At 40.2% G+C, this 24,299-nt stretch overlaps 1 protein-coding gene across 2 annotated transcripts in view; it reads right to left on the bottom strand.

Annotated features, from left to right (window-relative positions):
• The window catches only part of atp2b3b (ATPase plasma membrane Ca2+ transporting 3b), a 73,686-nt gene that overhangs the window by 18,789 nt on the left and 30,598 nt on the right, over window positions 1-24,299 (bottom strand). For both annotated transcript variants that reach the window (XM_033630139.2, XM_033630140.2), the window contains exons 9-22: window positions 23,289-23,360; window positions 22,960-23,102; window positions 20,885-21,017; window positions 19,330-19,439; window positions 18,979-19,113; window positions 17,421-17,527; window positions 17,192-17,267; window positions 14,715-14,873; window positions 14,385-14,564; window positions 9,144-9,231; window positions 8,944-9,050; window positions 8,333-8,524; window positions 5,851-6,064; window positions 4,571-4,782 (exon numbers count right to left, since the gene is read on the bottom strand). In XM_033630139.2, the coding sequence (XP_033486030.1) occupies window positions 4,571-4,782; window positions 5,851-6,064; window positions 8,333-8,524; window positions 8,944-9,050; window positions 9,144-9,231; window positions 14,385-14,564; window positions 14,715-14,873; window positions 17,192-17,267; window positions 17,421-17,527; window positions 18,979-19,113; window positions 19,330-19,439; window positions 20,885-21,017; window positions 22,960-23,102; window positions 23,289-23,360 (1,928 nt within the window). The remainder of the gene's footprint in view (window positions 1-4,570; window positions 4,783-5,850; window positions 6,065-8,332; window positions 8,525-8,943; window positions 9,051-9,143; window positions 9,232-14,384; window positions 14,565-14,714; window positions 14,874-17,191; window positions 17,268-17,420; window positions 17,528-18,978; window positions 19,114-19,329; window positions 19,440-20,884; window positions 21,018-22,959; window positions 23,103-23,288; window positions 23,361-24,299) is intronic.

The following is a 24,299-nucleotide window of genomic DNA, read 5'->3' as shown; positions in this document are numbered from 1 at the left end:
TCCAACCAAATCGTCAAATCCTGTGCTGCTTTGGAGGCATTACCATAAGTAGCACACCCTCTTGGCTTGCACATGAATCATCTATTCCAAGCAGCGTGCAAAACTTTCTCCTTGGTTGTAAACTGCATGAACTGGACCACAATTGAGTGCAGTGTTAAACCTGCGGGTGGTTTGGGGGCAAGTGCTCCCTAAGCCCTTTGTTCTTTAACCTGGCATTAATCATAAATCTCCAAGTCCTTGACATACAGCTGCATGGCAGCGTCCTCGATTTGGCCAGTGGCAACTTGAATATTCTGGTTGATTTCAGTTTTCAAGTCATCTAGTTGTGCTTTCATATCCTGTTGACTGGCTCGAAAATCAGTTCTTCTTTTTATATCCGGCTTCAGGTTGCTCATCCCTCGGACCATAACTTTGGTTACTACTTTACAAATAGGATTTAGTGTAGTGGATGAGGACCCTTTCAGATACCAACGCTTTGTAATATCCCTCTGCTTTTGATATTGATGCCAAAGGCACCTTTTGTGTCTGAGACGCACCAGGCTTTCAACTAACTAAGAGGTGGTTGGGTCAAACAAAACCAGACTTTCACCTAAGAGACCACAGTTTGTGTCCAGTGTGAAACAAAGTCAGTGTTGTTTTAACGTAACGTCTTGCAATTTACATACAGTTGTCACACAGTGATGTCGCTCACATGATGTATTTACAGCATGTTGCATTATGTTAACAAACATACTTGCTTAAACCAATCCATGATTTGTTTTCTAAAAAGTAGTCTTGTTGCCTAAACTTAACCGTAAGTGTTTTACAACATCAAACATGTATTACAGTGTGTTTCAGGTGTGTGTCATGTAGAGACGCTAAATGGCGCCCTGTGTGTCCCTATGAGACGCTAAGGGGCGTGACAATGTGTGGTTGGTATTTGATGACCTGGCAATAAGAACGTGTTGCATCTTCAGGAGTTGTCATTTTCACCTGTATGGCCTTCGCTTCCGTCAGCTTCTTTTTCACCTCTCTCTCTTTGTGAAGCCCCATGACCCACACCTCATCTTTCTATTTTTCTCCCATTTCCTTATTCTCTCAAATTTAGGTGAGAAAAAGTGAACAAAAGTACTTGAATCTCAGGAGTATTATTTGGCCGATACCTGAGCTGTTTCTTATGCTGCCATGCCGTAATACCTGCCACCAGAAGTCTAAAGTGAATATATTTCTGAGCTGGGAACACAGGACCTCAGCCACATTAATCATAGCAATCATTCCACTCCAACTTGTCATAAACTAGTCTGTATTTGTAATTGTCCCAACATAATAAATGCAGCCTGGCTTGTTTCCAATCTGCATCTTCAAACTTGGACCACAGTAACACTATGCTCCTACAGGTCTATTTTGCCTCAGTGTATGTAGCGACAGCATTTTGAAACAGCAACATGATCATCTACAACAAGAGCAAGGCTTATCAGAGTGACACTATCATCCTGAAAGAAACTGCACAGTCATAAATCTCACTGAGAGTACAATACTCTGTATCACATACAGTAATAATATCTTTCCGCAGGAGGAGGGATCCATCCTTCTTACTTATCTCTCTCTTTCCCCTCTCTCAAGCTGCCTCAAGTCTTCAGCTCTCTCTCATGTCTAATTTTCTGAATCCCTCTGAACTGTCTTTTCGTTGCTCTCACACTTCAAATCACTGCCATCCCCTCCAGGTCTCTCTCTTCTCTTTTTTCTCCCCAGAGTACCACCCAGCACTGAAGGGCTTTGGGGAACATTCCTCCTTTTCTCTTTCCATGCCTCACTCTGTCTTTGCTTGTTTGTCTGTGTTTTTGTGTACTCAAAATTCCCTGCTCACTGCATTTCGTCTGTTTTCACTGTGAGTCAACTCAACAAACAATCCTCCTTTTGTTGGTAAAGTTTGGAATCTAAGATCTGGACTTGTGTTTTGTCTGGGAATGAGTTACAAACAGAAGAAAATGTTACAGGTAACATGCTGACAATGCCTGAAAAAATCACATCCATTTTCTCTATGTTTATAGACTAAGGAAGTGACCAAGACCACACAGGCCATCACCCAAATGCAACATCTGTCCGCATGAGATATTCAAGCTCATATTGTTTAAGAAATACAGTACAGGGACCCAACAACCACAATTATTACAGCAGAAAGTTAAAGCTTAACTCAACAATATAATCATGCTACTTTCAACACTTCCTCATCTAAGATGTTGCTGTTCTTTATCAGTCACTGTGAGTGTATGTGTTTGTTAATGTCCCAGCCAAAATCTATTTTGTAGTTACATGCAACTACCACAAAATGGCAATAGCAACATTTGAAATATGTATGGGAAACAAGCAAGCAACTGAATTTTCCACTACATGTCCTTGTCAATTTTATTTATAAAGCCCAATATCACAAATCACAATTTGCCTCAGAGGACTTTACAGCATATAACATCCCTCTGTCCTTAGGAACCTCGCAGCAGATAAGAAAAAACTCCCCCCAAAAAAAACCTTTACCGGGGGAAAAAAATGGACGGGATTCTGGAATGCTACAGGGCTTTTAATTTTAAATGGGCACAGGGAGTAATAAGCTTGTCTTAACAGCACGAGTGCGCGGTCACACATGAGTGAATGTATGCAACCACTGCCAGCTGATGTGATATTCTGCCACTGAGAGTGAATTAGAAATAAAACCCTATTTCTCATAAAAGCCTTCTTCAAATTAAGGCCTGGTGCCCTTTGCAGTTGGAGTAAATAAAGGCCACAGACACTATTTGAGAATTTATGGATGAATTAATACCTCTCTTACAGACTCAATCAAAACTGAACATTGTTATAAAGTTATAAAGATAGAATTTATAGATGAGCTGTTGTATTGGATGGCATTAGACTTTCAGGTGTCGCCTCACAAAGTGGCCAGTTAGTGTATAGTATATATAATGTGCAGTGGAATAACAGTATCATTATACTGAAAATTTAAAATGAGAAAGGTTTATACACCATGGCAATATTCAGTTTGGGTAAAAAAAAAAATGTGAGCAATATTTCCTTACCTTTACCATTAATGGACATCTCAACTGATTGGTAGATCATGTTACAACAAACTTGCATGTTAAACTCACAAAGAGATGCTCCGTCAGGTTGAGTTAAGTACAACCAATTTACAACAAGAAAGCACAACTCACAGGACATTTGGTAGTGGTTAAGATTCCAGTCAGGGAATGTCTCTCTTACTCCCTACATTTCCTATCCTATATGTCTACTATCACTATGAAATATGCAAGGAATATTGCCCAACAAGGTGTCCATTATCAGGAATTAATGGACTCCGGGGAGGCAACCATCTGCAGAGTCCATTTATTCCTGACACCTCAAAGGGCATACCACGGTCACTTGCCATATAGAAACATTAAGAATATTCAATTACATTTTCATGTGCTTTGCAATCAAAAGTTTTCACAAGCCATAACAGCTGAGGGTTTGACTAATATCTGGAAAAATCATTACCATCCTGCAAGATTCCTGTGCAATGAAAATGTTATTTACTACTACTTTACTACAGTAAATAGGACAAACCTTAGATACGACCTAGCAACAGGAAATATTTCTAGTCTGCTCAACTTATGGAAACCTTTGGCTATTAGCCAGAAAGCTAGCATTATGCTAGCAAGATTCAGAGTCAATAACACTGCGTACAGTTGACAAACAGTAAATAATTTGACAGTATGTTAACAACAAGACTAGCTATCTATCCAGCCATGTCAGTAATATCAAGATTTTCAGAAACAAACAATATGCCCAAGGGCGGAAATTCCATTTCAGTTTTGGGGGGGACCAACAAAGTTGCAGTCAGATATACTGTTGTAACACATATGAATGGAACCGGCATGGACAAATGTATTTAATAATTATACTAAAAGTATTAATAATGTTTAGAACAGCATCCCTTATCAATACAGTAGCCCCTATATAAAGGTTTTTAATATGGTCAACCTGCATTACCAAGAATGACCAGTAAGTGGCAATGTATATCAAATATGGGTGTCATTTTTCTTATTACATTATCACAAGAATATAAATCTCTAAATAAATGCAACTTTATAATAGGCAGAATAAATTCTTCAATGAACAACCCCATGAAGACTGCCATTTTAAATATAGAAATATTACAGTTGTTGTTTGGAAAAGATAAAAAAAAATGGTTTGAGAATGAAGTATTCTCTTTTGTAAACACACTTCTGTAAATTGTTACAATCCTAACTGCACTAAAAGTGGTCCAAAATTCTTAGAGTTTGAATGATTTTTAGCAGCTGGGCTGTTTGTATGACTGCTGCATTCACAGAGAAAATTCATCCACGAAGTAAATAAAGGTGTCCGACAACTTTACTGGAACTACTTAGTAGGTGTCCTAAATCAGGAATTAATGGACATCCTGCAGCCAATCACAGTCGAGTATTCACCAGGACCATGGTATAAAGAAAAAACGCCCAAAAAATAATCTTTAAAAAAATCATCTACCAAATTCATGACAAAACAGTGGAGAAAACCATCAAAGGGTGTTAAAGGGTGAACATACCTGCACGGCGAAGGTCCCCACAACGATAGTGCAGAAGATGGGGTTGGCAAATATGCCGTCAAAGACGTTTCTCTCTCCGTGGATCTTGCGAGCGTTGATCTCGTTGAAAAGTTGCATGAGGACGAAGGTGTTAAAGATGATGGTGTAGTGCTCAGAGGGTGGGGAGTGGAGCGGAGCGTTGCGGCCACTGTCAATGTTAAACATGCGCTCGCCTGGAAGGTAAAGAAAACAGGAAAAGGCGATGAGAGGTGTAAAAAAAAAAAAAAAAAAATTAACTGCTGTGTTGTTTGTTAGGAAGTGTGATTGATCTGCTGCAGGACAAAAACAATTAACAATTGAAGGGTAACTTTGGTATTCTCCTGGACCCTATTTTCCCTTTTTTTGTGTCTAAATGAATAATGGACACAACCATTTCTGAAATTTGGTCTGGTATTGAGTGAGTGGGCTGCAGCCGGCAGCCAAGAAACAGGTAGTAATGTAACCATTTGGGGCCTGTGTGCACTGTAAGTTTACATCCATTTAAAGGGCTTGTTTTTGCCACTGACAGGCTCAGATTATTATTTTAAGTGTCTGACAACATTATGGAAAGGATCCCTACAGAAATAGAACTTTCTCATAAAGAGTAAGATCTGTTTTGTTTAACCAGAAAGTACGCCAAAATTACTGCCATCCATCCCACCAGACTACATTTCATAAAGAGTGACTTTATCATTGTAAAACACACTTTATTCAAAATTGAAATAAACAAATAAAACTCACAAAAATATGTCTTCGTTGATTTTTCCAGTGTTCCCACAGTCACCAACTCTGGTTCGGTTGAAATAAACCCTTAATCCACCCAGTTACATGTGAAAATATGTACATGCTGGTTCTATACATGCTGAAATGACTGTTTATTTAATGGATTTTTGGGGTTTGGCAATGGTGATTTTGGCTGTTTCTGATTAAACAAAAAGGATATAACTCTTTGACAAAAAGGTTGACCTCTGTAGAGATCCTTTCCATAATGTTGTCAGACACTTAAAATAACAATCTGAGCCTGTCAGTGACAAAAACAAGAACTTCCATTGGACATAACATTCCTCAAGTGGTTACACTCCACAATGGTGGCTGTGCCCTTGCACCATTTGTCTTGTCTTCTTTTGTTGGTGGTTAAAAGCATGCTGACATAAAAACAGATCAATAACAAGATTTGGTTTGAAATCTATCGATCAATGCTATTACAGACTGTTCCAATAAAAGATGAAATTGTATTCCTGGTTGTGTCTGCATGTGTTTACCTATGAACAGTAAGGTGAAGATGATGACCAGCTGGTACACTCCATGGCCCAGGATGTTTTTCATCATGGTCAGTGAGATGAGCGGGTTGTTCCGACCATAAGGTTTCCGTAGTAACAGGGCCTCAGTGGGGGGCTCAGTGGCCAGGGCCAGAGAAGCAAACGTGTCCATGATGAGATTCACCCACAGCATCTGCACTGCCTTCAGAGGAGAGTCCTGAAGAGAGATTGGCAACCAGAGGGCTGTGTCACGAACCATGGAGACTGTGAAAAGGCTGTTGCCCTCCCTTTCTTCAAGACCCCAGTTTCCAACATCAAGAGTTTTTTTGTTTGTAAAGTCATTAGAGTCCAGTGTTTAAGTTCATCTGTTAATTTATCAGTCAGTGTGATTTAATTTCTGTTCCACATGGTTATGGTCTGATCAAATGGTGTAGAACTACTGTGGTGATGTAATGTATGTACTTCTTGTTGTTCTTTTCGTGCAGGTTATCTGCTCAATGGTGACAACAGTTATGCCTGATTAGGTGCTCTAAGCAGTGAGTGACTTTGCTATGTCAAGTAGCAGAAAGAAAATGTACTGGAATAGAATATGGAAACAACAAAGTTAAGTAGAAGCGCGTTAAAATAGGACTTGAGAACAGAACTTGAGCAAATCTACTGTCCACCACTGACAGACAGCCATGCAGAACAGAGTAGGGCCACTCTACACCCAAAAAATACAGAAGAAAATGTCAGTGTGATTAATACATAACAGTAAATCTGATGTATTACTTATACTGCAATAAAGTACCTGCTGATGTCTTGTTTCATAGTCAGAGTGGAATGCTTATTTCTATTATGAGAAATCATGCATGGATCATTATAGAGGTTTTACTTTGAGTGCTTTCGTTCTTGAATGTGACATTTGTAACATTGATATAACAGCAGTATTTCTGTCCATACTGGGACTGAGTGTGTAGGATTTAGTGGCATCTGGCAGTGAGGATTGCAGATTGCAACCAGCTGAAACTTCTCCCACGTGCCACACGTTAACTCCTGGTTAGGATTCCTTCACTGTTCTTTGTTCATGAGATTTTTACCAGAAATGAAATTATCTGTGGAGGCCTCTCCAAAACACACAGACCTAGTGATTTTAGTTGATAAAAACAATGAATATGGCAGTTGAAGAATGTATGGGAGCAGTTTAGAGTTAAAAATCTGTATTTTACGGGGCGTCGGTGGCTTAGTGGTAGAGCAGGCGCCCCATGTGCAAGGCTGTTGCCGCAGCAGCCTGGGTTCAACTCCAGCCTGTGGCCCTTTGCTGCATGTCACTCCCACCCCCCGCCCCTCACGCTTGTCTGTCATATACATTAAAGGCTAAAAAGCCCTAAAAATATCTTTAAAAAAAATATCTGTACTTTACCAACTTTTTTGTGTTGAGGTTGGGGAGGTGATTACTTAAGAGGGTGAAAAAAACTGGGCAAAAGAGGGTATTTCTTTCTTTATGGTATTGCTCTTTATGTATACTGAATAAAAATGTAAACACGACCCTTTCGTTTTTTTCACAAGTTAAAGTTTAAGATCTAAAACTTTTTTCATGCACTCAACAGATGAAAATTTGTGTGAGTGAGCACTTCTTCTATTCCAATATAACCCACCCACCTGACAGGGATGACATATCAAGATGCCAATTAAACAGCATCATCACTACACAGGTGTGCCTTGGGGTGGTCACAATAAAAGTTCAATCTAAAATGTGCAGTTTGATCACACAACACAATGCCACTACCACTTTAGGTAGCTTCGTGTAAAATCATGGCCAGTGGACAACAGATGAAAACTAGTCTTTTGTTTGTCTTTTGTTTTCTAATTCTGGCATTTTTATACCATGTGTATTTATTAATTTGCAGTGTCCCTTCTGAAATAAACTAAACCAGAAGAATTCCCTAAGACATTCACCTGAGACAATAGGTTATGTGATCAAACTGAGTGTCCTTTTATTGTGACCATCCCAAGGCACACCGGTGTAGTAATGATGTTGTTTAATCAGCATATTGATATGCCACACCTGTCAGGTGGATGATTATCTTGAAAAAGAATTGCCCACTGAATTTGAGAGGAATATACCTACTAAGTTCATATAAAGTCTTAGGTCTTAAACCTGTAAAAAATGGGAGCAAAAACAAAAGTGTTGCATTTAAATGTTGCGTATTTAATCGTAAATAAAAATATATTGTAAATACCATTATTAATAATGCATACAAACATAAATATTCAAGTTGAAATATTCCTTGCATATCAAACACATGTTAATGTTTCCATGTGTGTAAGAACGTCTCTGCTTACATAAGCTGGCTGTAAAAATGCACAAAAAGCATTTTAGCATTTGCTCTGTCATAGCAGATATGAGGTGAATGATGTTAACAGAAGTGATGGCTCTGTGTCTGTTGTATTATATGTGCAAGAATGCATGTCAGCGTGTATGTTTATTAATAAATCTGTCTACCTGAGTGATGCAGGCCCCGGTGAAGGCCACTATGACAGCCACTACATTGACCGTGAGCTGGAACTGCAGGAACTTGGAGATGCTATCGTAGACATTTCGTCCCCACATCACCGCCTTGACGATGCTGCTGAAGTTGTCATCAGTCAGGATGATGTCAGACGCCTCTTTAGCCACGTCTGTCCCCGCAATACCCTGGCACAGATTGAAACAGAGTGAGGAGGAGACAGAGACTCATGACATGATTCATGCAAGCATTCAAGCATCCAAATTACTTTGGAGTGCCACTGTCTCAATATCATGTTGTCCTGTCTCCAAGTGCTACTGCCTGGCCTGAGAGAGAGCTGTGACCAAACCTAAATGTACGCCACTAAAAAAAATGTTCCAAATAAAATACAATATATCCATAGCTTTAAAAATATTTGTCAGGCATTCTAAAATTCCTGATATATACTTGAATGTATTAGTCATTCATATATTTTTAACTGTAGAGTGGGATAAGAGAGAATCAGTGTTTCTGAGGTTGTGCATACTTCTGTATGATTACATTATTGTAGCAGCAGAAGCATTGTAACACCAAATAAACATTAATGGTGAAAAATATGTAAGGTTACCATGGCAAAGCCCACATCAGCCTTCTTTAAAGCTGGTCCGTCATTGGTTCCATCTCCTGTTACTGCGACAACCTGTCTCTGTTCTACGATGCTGCTGTCGATGATGCCTGAACACAAACAGGAAGGAAAGAAACAGACTCAAAATCAGTGTGAATGAATGTGTATGTGTGTGTGTTTGGGTGAATAAACTTGAGACTCACCTTTGACCAGTGTGTGTTTGTCGGTTGGCGAGGATCGAGCCAACACACGAAGTTTGGGCCAGATTTTGTCGATTCTTTCCTGTTCAATCTGTCAGTCAGATAGACAGAATAAGAGGGGGGGGGAAGTGTGTGATGATGAATAACACCATAGATAACTATTAGCTATTCTCCTCTTTCACTAGGTGTCACTACTGATCCAGAGTCTCGGATGAAGGATAAAACATCAAAGACGCACTGTGAAATTGGCTCTTTTGTTGAATCATAAAAAGATAAGAGAAAATGAAAATAAAGCCAAGTACTGCAGAAGTCAAGAAACGTAAAAATAAAATAGTTCATTATACATATCTGGTTTAAAATGAAAGAGTATTTTGCAGGGACGTGCAAAATACTAAGCAACAAATGTGCAACAGTTCGCAGTATCAAGTATAAAGAATACAGTATGTGTATTGTACTGAGGAAATAGTGCAAAGGATGTGTGTTAATGTAATGTACAGAGAGAGACGTGGAGGCTTTATGTTAATCTAATGTGTAGTGTCTATAGCATTGGATAAGAGTCAGAGTCACTGAGGGTCCCAGGCCTCGTTGATGAGGCCAGCAGCAGCCGGGAAGAAACTGTTCTTGTGGTGTACTGGAGTGCTCTCTTGCAATCAATTTAACCACACTGCACTCCTACATAATAATAATAATGTACATGCAGTATTTTAGTGTGTACATTTAAATTCACGCTCCACAGAATAGCAGAGTCACATCATAAATCAGCAGCTATCCATGCCATTAAGCATTCAGTTCAATTCAAACTGTTAACAAACTGTACAAATGTTGGCTTTAGTAGTGTGCACTAACTACAGTGGAAACAGCCGTATCAGTGATGATATGTAGGGCCAGCCCCACCCCTTAGGCAATATGAGCAGTTGCTTAGGGCCCTGTCATTTCTGGGGCCCCCCTGGAAAAGATTATTTAATGAAACAGAATTAATAAACAAGACAAGAAGAAAAGTCAGCTGGGGTAAGAACGTGTAATCGGAGTTGGCTAGACCATGTCAAAGAAGTCTTCGGTATGGCTACGTTTTGTTCAAACAGATGATCAAAAAAAAGTTGTGTGTAAACTTTGCGAACAGAAGTTTCCATATCACAGCTCAACATCTAACATGGTGTATCATCTAAAAATGGTAGGCTAACTTGTCTGTGTTAGGATGCTCTGTGAGCTTTGAGTGTGAACATAATCAGCACTGGCATATTTCAAAATGTTTGGTCTAATAATGGTTTTATAACTGCAGGCGCAACTGTCTTCTTGAGATCAGATCATACCCGTGTAGCTCTATGTTCGGACATCACACAATGCAGGCTGGAACAATAGTGGGGGGTCCTGTTTATTTTAATAAAATGAGACAAAAACAATCTTAAAATAATTTTATATATTCCTCAATAATTCTTGTGCTTGGATCACCAGTTGATATAGTTGTATTTTTGGAAATCATATGAATATGCGCAGGTGCACGTGACGCCACACTGGTCGGCTCTGACTCTGTTGTTATCATTTCAGTATAAAATGATTAGGTTAAAAATGATCTGATATACTGCAAATACTAACTTTTTATATCTATTTATAATTCATTTAGGCTAATAAGGCTACCGGGTAGAGGCTGATTTAGTCAATCTAGAACTCCCTCCTCCTGGACCTCCTCCTCCTTCTTAACATGGTCCTTTGAGCCGGATCCAGACTATTATTATGGATTCTAAGCCATCAGATGTGACTCTTCGACGTTCTGGTCAGAAGACTACACCTCCTGCTCATTTAGAAGATTATGAAGTCCAATATCCTGTAGCTAGAGGTGCTGCATGTCAAACAGAATGTGAGTGCACACAACATACAACAAACATACATGGGTTCCAAGATGATATTCAAGAGGAACAAAGACATGAGCCTGACAGTGAAATAGAAGAGGATGATGATGATGATGATGATCCTGTGCCTACTGATCAAGTTGAAATATCGAGGGAACTTTTAGTGACAATAAGAAGCATCCAGCGTTTCATGAATAAGTCATCTACCCCTCATTCCTCTTCCTCCAAATGTTTATCAGTCTAGGTCATCTACAGGAAACAGATGCTCTGTGTGCAACTTCCCAGTGGTTTCCAAAGTAGAAGCTCAAGCTGTCCAATTTCCAAGCATTTAAGTTAAATAGCACCAGTCATTCTCCTGTCCACCAGAGGTCAGCTGTCATTCTGTTACCTCGTCTGCTATCCCTTATTTACTCAACCTATCAATCCTTGATGCTGCAGTTCCTTCAGCTGGTCTACCTAGACCACTCCTGTCTTCACCCAGTAGTGGGCCACCCACAAAGTTAATGTGGCCAGCCTTTGAATTGTCCAGCTGCAAGCCCTGCCTAGCCTCTAGTTTCCTTTACCTTCCAGCAGAGGCAGTGTTCTCTTTAAATGCCCCAGTCCTTTTCACCTCAAGGCCACCAAGAACAGAGACCCTTAGCACCCTCTACTGGCAGAACACATGTCTACAAGCTAGAAGGCCCTTTTTTCCCAGACCTTACATGTGAGGATAAAATGCAGTGGAAAATGCTTCTGATGGGACTTAATTATCTACTCAACCCCAATGAGTCAGAGCATTTTAAATATCATGTGCTCCTTGATCACCTGAAAGTGGACCAGGCTCAGCGACTACCTCTTGCTTTCTCCTATACTTCTGACCCTTATACCCAAGCCATCAAGGTCCTTGATGAACATTATGGGCAGCCTAGACAGCTGGCATTGAAGGAGCTCAGGAACATCAGAGATCTCCCTCCTATCAGGGCAGGTGGTCATGCCCTTGACAACTTTGCCCTTCGTGTGCAAGGACTTGTTTGCCTGCTTGATACCATAGAAGCTCAAGGAGAGGCAGGACTTCTGTGTGGCTCTCGTGTGGATCACCTCCTTGAAAAGTTGCCTGCAGAACACTCCAGACGCTTTAAACAACATGTCTACAGGAGAGAAGGTGAAATGAAGTATGACTTGCTTGTGGTTTCATTTTGGTTGCAAACTGAAGCTAGATGCCAAGAATAGAGGCTTCTATCTCATCCTCCAATCAGCAAAGACACAACCGTAAGTCCTTACCTGGTCCAACGACAGTTCTACTTGGAGCAAATAAACCAAGTGAATCCACATCATCTTCAGAACTCTTTTATAGGTCCAGAGCAACCTGTGCATACTGCAGTTCACTTGAACACCATGCCAGCAAATGTCCTGGGTTCCTTGACTTGACAAAGAAAGGATTGCCTGGATAAAGGAGATCAAATGTTGTTGTCGCTGTGCTTGGTCTCACCAAGCTGCTAAGTGTGACCTTAAAAAATTCTGTGCCACCTGCAAAGGAAGATATCTGCAAATACTCTGTGAAGTAAATCAAAGATTCCACCATCTTGCTGGTCCTGCTGTGAGGACATTAAATCTTGAACGACCAAGTGACTGCAATGGTGTACTTCTGAAAGTTGTGAAGTTCTCCATAATGGAAAGAAAACCCTAGGGAGGTATGGTGTCTTTGATGATGGTTCTCAATGCACCATTCTGCTGCAACCAGCTGCTCAACATCTCCACGTAGATGGTAAAGCTGAAACATCACTTGGAACTGTTAGTCAAGATGTTGAAACTCTTTCTGGCTCATCTGTTAGCATCCAGATCTCTCCAGTTGCATACCCTGAGAAGAGTTTTACCATCAATCATGTCTTCACTGCAAGCCTGTTAGCACTTTCAGTCCACACTTATCCTGCGCTATCCCTTCAAAGAAAATACAAGCATCTACAAAGCATTCCATTACCGTCCATTAATAAAGCTTCACCACTGCTGCTCATTGGCTCAGATCACACCAACCTCATTGCTCCTATTGCTCCAGTAAATCTTGGTCCTTCTGGGTCACCTGCAGCTGTCAAAACCCATCTAGGATCGACACTCCAAGGCCCCATCAGAGACTTCCAATCTCAGAATACCCCAGCACCAGTCCAGTGCCTCTTCACATCCTTCAGTTCCCCTGCTGATGAATTGCGCTATCATGTTGAAAGACTATGAAAACTTTTTTTTTAAAGATATTTTTATGGGCATTTTTTGCATTTAATTGATAGGATAGTGAAGTGCGAAAGGGAGAGAGAGAGAGAGAGAGAGAGAGAGGGAGAGACATGCAGCAAAGGGCCACAGGCTGGAGATGAACCCAGGCCGCTGTGGCAATAGCCTTGTACATGGGGCACCTGCTCTACCACTAAGCCACCGACGCCCCGAAGACTTTGGAAACTTGACACTCTAACTGTACAAAGTAACAAGGCAATTATCAGATCGAGGCAAGACCAACTAGCAAATGAGCTTCTTGAACAACCCACAGAAAAGAGTTCATGTCAATGATGTTAATCGCTATATCACTCCCCCTCTTAGGCTAGCAAACTTTCCTCTCCTGAACATTCCTCAGCCTGAAGTGATGACTCCACAACACTGAATATCAACTGTCAAAAGATCCAGACAGAGCCAACTCATACTGTGATCAGATTTCAATCAGATCAAAATGAACTGTACATGTAAATCTGATTGGCAGTTGATATTAGAGGCTAGATGAAAGCAGCTATGTCAGTGGGTTTATCAACTGGTCCCACCCAAGCGGCAACCTCAAGGGCTGAAAAATGAAGCCAACGCAGAACTGATGAAAACTGCAAATCATCGAATTGCAACTTGAAGCTGGCTTTAGAAGGGAGTCCATCTTTATAGACCCCCATGTTAAAATCCTCAACTTTACAGCAAAATAAACATGTTTACAGCCTGGCACAAAAAAAGGTTTTGCTCTCTATAGCTAATTTCTACATCTGTATGGTAGATGTATTTTTGTATAACTCACCCATTTACATGTTATTAAGGCTACAGTTATGTGTATTCAAGGGTGGGGCTGCTTACGTGAAAGGCTGTGTGCGAGGCGTCACCACATTCACTCCTGCACAGCTCCACCCTCTCATCTAAATATGGTCACTTCTTCCAAAAACCAAGATGGTGACAGCCGAAATGCCGAATTCAGGGCTTAAAAACGGGGGTCCACAAACCAATGGTTGACATCACGGTAGCTACGTCCATTATTTCACACAATCTATGCTCTAACCAGATAATTTGTTAACACCCATTTAAGTTCATTTACTACAGCAATTTCAAAGTTCATGTGAATACAGAAGGAACCATTTTTAAAATACTACGTAAATTTAATTCTCTGCACTTGACCCCAACTCACCTCTCCTTTCTCATTCCTGATTCGTCGGTTGAAGTCTTTGCCCTCTAGACAGATAAAGTCATCACCAGGGTGAATGATGCCACATTTGGCAGCGATGGCCCTTGCTGTGTTAATGTTATCACCAGTCACCATCCGTACTGTGATGCCCGCACGCTGGCACTTACGGATGGCATCAGGCACCTTGGAGGGATAGGGAAATTTGTTTATACAAAAACATAAGGCCAATTACTTTTTAGAGACAGGTTATAATCACATATTACAGACTGCACAAAGTCACAGTACCAGTTGAAACTATCAATAAAGACTGACACATACTTTACAGTACCCTACCTCAGGCCGCACAGGGTCCTCTATCCCAACCACAGTGATGCAGGTCAACTCTGTCACTATTTCTGCTTCGTTTTCCCAATCTGGCTCCGGGTTTGACGGCAGGTCGCGGTATGCAATACAGATGGTCCTCAACCCCTCACATGCCATTGGCTCAATCACCTATTAATCAGTCAATATTACAACTATGGTCAGGAAGAGGTCCACAGTATCTCACCACCCATCACACCACAGCCTGCCTAACTTGCTGTGTAAAACCATGTTATTTACATTCCAATATCTGATGCATAAAATCTGGATTAAATTGTTGTACACAGTTTGAGGTTTATGCCAGATGACCTTTTGAGTACCTTTGTGGGAATGCTCTCTGACACAGCTGTAAAGAAAAGACCCCCAGCCTACTGCAGACAGCAGAGGGAAGACAATATGATGGAAAGAAGAGGTGACATAAAGCTGCCACAGTGTAAACTGAACAACTGAGCTGGAATAAAGTTGTGTATAGAGGAGAGTTATTTTTCTCACGGCACAAGCTGTGTTCATCGCGAGCCAAATTTAGGTCAGTCAGCCTGTCAGTCAATGAAACAATGCTGGCGCAGCCTGCATAGGCTAATCTACTGTATGTGGAACAAATACATGTGTTTTACTGCTAATTATTGTAATTTTAAGCAGAATGATATAGCAAAGTAGTTTAATAACAGATCTGGAATGTATATAAGTCAGTTGCTTACATGCTGTGTGACTGTTACTGTGGTTGCGGATCTACAATTTGTGACAGATATTTTTGCTGGGTGGATATTTAGGTATAAGCACTCTGAGTCAGCAAAACAGTTGTCTTACACAGTACTTTACCTGAGTATTTCCATTTTATACTTTATACTGCTTCTCCACTAGATTTCAGAGGGAAACATTGTACTTTTAACTACACTTCATTTATCTGACAACTACTATATTAATGACTTTTCAGATGGTTTCATTTAAAGCATATTTTGAGACTCAAAGAGGAAAAAAATAATAATAATAATAATAAAATAATTGTTTCACCAAAAACTCAAAGATTATATTAAAGTTTAAAAGAGCTTTACAAATGTCAATAGCCATACTTTGATTTGGACTCTTTCCTACACCATTTAACATCTCACTATCCCTCAGTTATCTTGTGACCCTTTGGAGGGGTCCAACAGCCCCTAGGTTGGGAGCCACTGGACCAAACTAAATGTATATAAAATAGTTGAAAACCAAGCAGCAACCTCTGAGGCTGAAAGATGAAGCCAATGCGGTAGTGCCAAAAACTGCATTTCATCCAATGGCCCCTTGCCGCTGGCTCCAAAACTTGGTAAATCTCCATGGACTCTCATGTTAAAATGGCCAACTTTACAGTAGAAATAAACATGTTTACAGCCTGGTACGAAAACAGTTTTGGTCTCTGTAGCTAATTTCAGCATTCAAGACAATTGAGCAGGGGGTGATTTTTTTTAACTTAACTTTACCTTTTTTAACTCATTTACACTTTATTAAAGCCCAGATTTATGCATAATTAAGAGCGGACCACTTTGAATGACAGGCTGTCTGCTGATGGTGTCCTTTACGTCTCAGTCAGATCCACCAATCCACACTCTCACCCAAACATGGTCACTACAGACTCCAAAAAACCAAGAAGGCAATGGCCAAAATGCCAAACTCGAAACAGCAATCCACAAACCAATGGGTGACATCATGGTTAAAACTAGCTAAACCTCAACCAGCTACAACAGTTAAAATTTACTTCTGCATTGATGCATCAATATTATCAATCTAATAATGTCACATATATATTAATACATCACAACTAATGGCCAATTTTCTGCAGAACAAGTACTTTTACTGTTGATAATTTCAGTGCATTTTGCTGCTAATACTTTACATGCTTGTTTTGGTGCTTTTACTTAAGGACCATAGTATTACATCCACCACTTATTTTACCCACAATCTAGAGTGATTTCAAATGGCCTGTCAGTTACTTAAAACATGAGGCACTGCCTGGGGCCCCTGTACCCAAATAAGGTCAAACAGCGCAAACGCTACACCAACTAAACCAAAGCAGTGCTATCAAAATAGCATTTTTAAAAGGAATGGTTTCTTATTTTGTGATTTATTATTTGCTTTCCTGTTGAGATTTAGATGAGAAGAATGATACCACTCTCCTCACCAGAAGTGATATCAATGTTCCCATGTAACTCTCAGCAAGAAAGCGTACAAGTATTTCCCAAAATTTCAAATGATTTCTTCAGGAATGTTTTGGGGCATCTTTGCCTTTATTAGACAGTGGTAGTTGAGAGCTGACAGAAAATAAGGGGAGAGAGAGACAAGAGATAACATGTAACAAAGGTTGAACAGAAGTTCAAAATCTTAAACCCCTATTCCACCATGACAATCCACCAAAAATCATTTTAGAATGATATATTGAAGATACTATGCAGCAGCATTAAGTCATCAAGTCTCACCTGTTTGACCATCTCATCTCTGTCACGTGGGCGGAAAGTGCGCGATTCTCCATTGGCATCTAGGATATAGGAACACCTGGACAGAGATAAAGGACAGAAAATAGTGAGGGAGAGGTAAAAGACTCTTGAGTAGAACATTTTTTGTCTCTTACATTCAAACCCTTTAACCCAGTCCCCTATGAAGTACCATCTGATGTCACCCTAAACCACCTCCGCCTCCTTCACTCACTTCTTCAGCATGATCTCAGATGCGCCTTTGCTGTAGAGGCGGAAGGAACCGTCAGGCAGCTTGATCACCGTACTCATGGATTTACGCACTGAGTTGAACGTATACACCTGAGAGAGAGATGTATGATTCAGAACAGTCAAATCGGAGGTAGACAGACATACCCCCGACAAGAAACCCAGCTCTGAGTGTGCTGGATGACCTCTTGATCCATTGTGATCCCCAAGCACCAGGAAGCACACACTTGTTTGTCTACTGTCATTGTAGCTGTTGTATTAGAGACCCCTGTAAAATCCTATGTGGCTTTAGCAAAGACTATTTGGTAGAAATTACACTTCAGGTGTTGTATTTCCTTATATGTCTAGTGTGGAGCATGTGGTGACTCTGCTCAGTGTATTACACAGGCATTGAGAGTATACGTTTTCTTTCTCTACAGTTGCAGGTCTTTGGGTTCATGCATGGCCGTTTTTCTAAAATAATGCATTTTTGGCTATGCTAGCAGCACAGCTCTGTGGATGGCAGTGTCACTCTGTCGGTCTCCAGAGGATAAATCTTACTGACTCTGGTGATGCGAGTCATGCGCTCTCGCTCTGCCTGCACCTCAGGTACCGAAATTTGGCACCGATTCATTTTAAGTGAATCGGTACTCGGTAGTACCGACGTGAATCGGTACCAAGTACAAAAAGTACCGAGTTTCGATACCCAACCCTAATTACAAGGTCCAAAGACTTTCTGCCAAATCTTAATCATCACATAATCTGTTAATCTGTACACCTACAATCTGCAATAAACAATTATCTTTGCTTCATTCATCTGTCTCTCCTGAATGAAATGGACCGACAGTGAAGCCCAGGTTTTACTAAACATATGTGTGGCGGTGGAAAAACATCGCAATTTTGACTTGTCAAAACAAAAATTACATTGCTATACCAACCTCCAGCTGGCTTTAAGTACACTTCAGCGTTCCTATTGATGGTGCAAATACAAAATGGAAAAAGCCCTTGAACGTATGTAGTTCTCACAGTAGTTCCCCAGTGGACAGTTCCTCTTAGTGAGTTTCCAGAACTGTTTGGTCTGAAAACACCTTCAGTTTTGTTTAATGTTTGAATTTTATGCTCTCTTCTTGTTCAAGACTTTTCTCTGGGAGGGTAGAGAGAGCATTTAAGAGCAAGAGATTCTGCTGACGCTTTGTTTCTCTGCAATTGCAGGAATGTTATGCCAGTGCCATCTGTATTGCTACGCAATTAATTTCTGGAAAACATCCCGGCATATGTGGTCCTTGTGCATAACACACTACATCTTCAAGAGTGCAACAGACGGCAATTGTGTATTCTGACCCACTGGGTCTGCGAGTGTGCCAAGCTACCATTTGAGCTTCAAACTGTGATATCAAATGTGCCTGTATAGCGAAGCTCATTGCTATATAGGGTTTTGTTGTACAATTCCAATTCTATAATGCCTTTTATTTATTTATTCTTCTATTTTTGGAAATATGTATGCATGATGTATGGATATATCAACAACAAACCCGTTGGTGGTACATAGGTGCATTGTTCCCTACCTTGTACAGTCGTTCCTCAGGGATCTGCTCTCTGACAGGGGCGTAGTCCTGCTGCAGGTCTAATACAAATCCCAGCAGGCCACACTCTGTCTTGTTGCCCACCTGCTTAGCCAGACCCCCCTCCACATCAGGCGGCTGACACAGAGTAAGATTGAAGCAAGTTGGGATGTTCAGATCAGGGCAGTGAGAAAGTCGGGAAGGAGACAAGGATGAGGCAAAAGGAAATAAAAAAGAACAAGATTAAAACAAAGACATGAAAATTGATATCAACATTAACTAAGGACTATTGGAGGGTCTACAAAATAAAGTATAAAGCCAAAACAGTTGTATCTCTATCTGTGCGTAACTCACTAAGATCTTGGAGGTGTAGGCGCTGTTGATAGCAATGGCATTGACTAAGAGATCCAGTGTCCGGGGGTTGACCTGTCCAGGGTCCGGGATCACACGATGGTGCACATCACCTGGGCAACAACAATACAACTTCATTACATAACAAACATAATCTCAGTTCATTGCCTATCTGCTGCCTGCTCCTCGGTCATAAATCAGCTAATATTAATAGCCCATGATTTCTGATTGATGATCACTGATGATCATTGATGAGAGCTGTATATGTGGACACATTTCTGTTTTTATCTCTTCTCCCATCTGTGACCTGAAAATAGAAAAAGCTAGCAATACATACCCGGCTTTTCTGCTATCAAAGTGAAGTTTGGTTCTTTTGGTTTCATTGAGTTTTGGGGATATGGACTGTAGAGCACTGCAGGCATGACATTTCTCCCAGGCCAATCCAGAAGTTAATATCACCCTGTTTCCTCGACAATAAGCCAGTGGGATAGCTCCATTAGATTTTTGGATCATTGCTAATAAGCTCCGTGGCAAACAAGAGTTTATGATACTTACACGGTTTGTTCAGCAAGATAGGCAGTGTAGTCTCATTTAACCACTTGTTAGCTACTGCCTTTGGTAGGACACATAGAAGCTTCAAAATTCACGAGTGGGGTATCTACTGATGTATTTTTTCTCATAAAACACAAAGTAAAATTGTCTTAAGCCTGTGTTAACCACAGGCCTTATTTCAAGCATCTAACTAAAAACTGAATGATTCACTGCTCTGCAGTAGGGAGAACAGGTAGTTGCAATAATACAAGGTTAGCAGGAACTAAAGAGAGTGGCCAGTTCTGTTCCAACAGACAGAGTTTAGAGATGATGACTGGATTTACTTAGAAGAGTCAGTCTGTTTTATTACTACAGAGCACAGTGACACCAGCACTGCATGGAAACAAGTAAAAAGCCTTTTTCATTAAATCCACAGTAAAGAACACCACTTGTAACTATGGTAACTGTACACAACAAAGATGGTGACAGCTATGGCCTCAAAATGCTTAGCAGACATAAAAGTTATAAGTGCAGATTAAAAATTAGACTAAAGTCAAAAGTAAGTCAAACAGCTTTAGTGCCGGCTCTTTTGATTGGAGATGACTGTGATGAAGGTTGTGTTGTATCAGTATTTAATAGTTCTGTAGTTTGTTGTTTAATTTTTTGTGCGGTGAAACTTTAAAAAATATACTGTAAAGAAAAACAATCCTTGCAGCACCTTGTCCCCATTCTTAACGTACACCAGGGTGCCATAACACCCACTTTTGGAACCATTTATCTCATCAGAGTTAATCAAAATTGGGCCACATGACTTCTGAATCACCTAAGCAGTGAGGGTGTTTTTGAAACTAATTACTTTCATGTAACCCTTCTTCCTTAACAGTTACTCAATATCAGCATTGCATTGTGTTTTCATTATAGTGGAAACAGGCAGCACACATAATTAATAAAGAAATGCTTGGTGTGCTGCACTTATCTATAATTTTAGGTATTCATTATTGTTTATGAATTTTTGCTTTTCACTCACTGAGGTAAGTCTGCACCACAGTCATGCGGTTGGTTGTGAGGGTGCCGGTCTTGTCTGAGCAGATGGCCGTGGCATTGCCCATGGTCTCGCACGCATCCAGGTGGCGTACAAGGTTGTTGTCCTTCATCATTTTCTACATATGAGATAGTGATGGAGAGCAGAGTGATGTGTTCAGGATGGATGGACCGGTGGGATAAGAATGAATGATGATTGATAGCGTGAGGGCAGAAGGACAGAGGAAGACAGAGAGGGATTGATGGAAGGAAGGAGAGAGGAAGGCAGCATAAATTAAGTCACTGTGAAAATTCAGGGACCAAGAAGGCTTTTTTTCATTCAAGATAGTTTTATGCAATGCATTTAACTTGTGCAGAGACTGATATTGACCTGGTGTGTGTAAAGAACAGTACTCAATGTAGGCCAGTATAGTGCAGCAGACCAATTACATATATAATGCACTGATGCATATTCATTTAATTGAAGTTAATGTTTTCAGTGAAAATTCATGTGATTTGTTTGATCAGTTGGCCACGCAATACTACTGAATAGACTGGATAACTGGATTGGGTTCTCAGGCACAGAGCTAAAGTGGGACACATCTAAATGTACCTGTCGCCAAGTCATTACAGTCTCATAGATTCTCTCTGCAAGAGCAGTGAACATAAAAATTCTGAAAATATATTTCAATGTATGTAATATTCATTCATTGTGCAAAATAAGAAAAAGCATTGTTGGCTTAAAATTATAGCTCATTTTAAATTTGATATCGGCCAATATTGATGACGTGCCAATATTATTGTGCAACCCTAAATTTTAGCCACCTAAAATGTCCAACCTAAAAAAATCAGTTTCAGTGTACGCCATATTGAGATGTTTTCACTGCTTTACCTTGCTGTCGTACAGGCTGTTTTCGATGTGGAAGCTGTTAACGGCTTCAGTTAACCTCTTGTTAAAGCCACCAGACTCCATTGACAAAAACAGTGATTAAACATCACTGAACACAGGAGAACACTGCTGCCTCAATCAGTTGGTGACGAACGCCATACAATAACATAAACAAACGAATTGATCGAGGCAGCGATAGACCAACCGCTACTGTGTTAAGCGATGTTAAATCACTGTGGAGTCTGACTTTGAAGAGAGCGATATAACAGCTCCAGTTCCTCTTCAGAAATCACTGTCTGGTGCTAAAATAAAGTGGTGAAAATATTCTCAATATAGCGTACATTTAAACTGATAATGATTTTTTTCAGTGGAACTTTTTTTAGGTGACTAAAATACATTTAAGTATACAATAATAATAAATACAATACTACTGAGCCAACCACAGAAGTACATTGCTTAGCTGAAGTGTTGGTACTCCTGCCTGCTTTTCAAAACTGGGAGCGTGCCTACAGACATCCACTGTATGTAATGCACTGACTATAGATACGTACCTAATACAACCCCACTTCAAAAAATCTGAACTATCCCTTTAAGTTGGAGATCTTCAAACCCATTACAAAACTAACTGCTACATAAAGTATTTCCTGCATTTATTTACATGTTTTATCAATGAAGTAAATCCATTATCATGAAATCAATTATCAGGCTTTTCATAATCATGCCCAACAAAAGAATTTTGAAATTCAATGAAAGTTGCTGGATTATAAATTACAGCATATAGCCCAAGCAACATTTTTCAGCTACAGATCTGTATGTAGAGGTGCAGCTCAGGTCTAAAGAAAGCCCATAGAGCTCTCACTGCTGCTCATAAAGCTTACTGTTGCTGCATGGTAATAACTGAAGACACATCAGATCTGCAGTATGAACATCTTTATCATCTCTCCTCTTCTCTGGATTTTAACAGCTGGATAGTCAGAAGACACTGTTTAAAAACATTTTACTGAGGGAATCATAGTGAGACTCTGAGGGTGAGAGGAGCAAAGGTAGGATTTTAAAAGGTGAGGGAAACATGCACTCCTTCACCTGGTTGTTTCCAATATGGTCTCTGTGCACACTGTTACAGTGATTAAAGAGCCAGCAGCTCCTACTTTTCCATTTGCTAAGTATTCAGTGAATTGGATGGGTGGGTCTACCTTGACAGAGTAAGCCAGAGAGATGGTGACAGCAAGGGGTAAGCCTTCTGGGACAGCCACCACCAGCACAGTGACTCCAATGATGAAGAACTTGACAAAGTACTGAATGTAGACTGGAGTACACTCTGTCAACCACGTGTGACCTGCAACACACACCACACTACATATTAAGATAAAAATAAATAGGCCACTTTAAAGAGCAAGTCATGCTCAGCACAGTGGTAAACATTTAGCAGAAGAAGAGTGACATGAGTAAAATGTGCCAGGAAGTAAAATAGGTGCATTCTGACATATTGTGTGTGTATTTGGGAGGTTGTATGCACACAGACCTTCAACGACAAACGTGTTGATGACGAAGTACAGCACCAGAATGATGACAGTGATGGCCGACATCACCAAACCTGCAGGGAGATTCAAAGATACATCTCTCTCTATTTTTCCCTTTCCAATGGCCAGCAATGATTGTCACAAGTTACAGCAGGAAGAGTAGTGGAGAAATGACGCACAGGTCCAGGTGGAGAAAAAAACAACTCAATCTTTTTGGATTTTCCCAAAAGAGAATCAAGGTCAAGACGTTAGCCTATGTAGTAACTTTTAAATAACAGCTGAAATCACCTGCTGATTTAATTTACACAGAACAAAATTGTAAATGCAAAATTTGTTTTTTTGCTCTAATTTTTCCACAGGTTTAAGTTAGAGATCTCAGACTTTTTTTAAAGCACTCAACAGATATCTCTCTCACATTTTGTTCACAAATGTGTTAAAATCCGTGTTAGTGAGCACTTCTCCTTTTCCAAGATAATCCATCCTCCTGACAGGGCTGGCATATCAACATGCTGATTAAACAGCATCATTACAACACAGGTGTACTTTGGGATAGTCACAATAAAATGACACTCTAAAATGTGCAGTTTTAACTTCAATCAATCAATCAATCAATTTTATTTATAAAGCCCAATATCACAAATCAAATTTGCCTCACAGGGCTTTACAGCATACAACATCCTTCTGTCCTTTGGACCCTCACAGTGGATAAGGAAAAACTCCCCAAAAAACCCCTTTAACGGGGGAATTAAACGGTAGAAACCTCAGGAAGAGCAACTGAGGAGGGATCCCTCTTCCAGGACAGACAGACGTGCAATAGATGTCATACAGAACAGAACTTAGCAATAAAAAAGACATTCATTAGGATTTCACATGACTAGCACTACAGAAATGCATATTTTGGTCACAGATACCCCAAAGAATCAGTCACTATCAAGTGTGACCACAATTTGCCTCATGCAATGCGACACATCTCCTTAACATAGAGCTGTTCAAGTTGTTGATTGTGGCCTGTG

The sequence above is a fragment of the Epinephelus lanceolatus genome, chromosome 8 (assembly GCF_041903045.1).
Source record: "Epinephelus lanceolatus isolate andai-2023 chromosome 8, ASM4190304v1, whole genome shotgun sequence".
NCBI classification, from domain to species: Eukaryota; Metazoa; Chordata; class Actinopteri; order Perciformes; family Serranidae; genus Epinephelus; species Epinephelus lanceolatus.
This window is presented reverse-complemented; position numbering and strand designations above follow the sequence as displayed.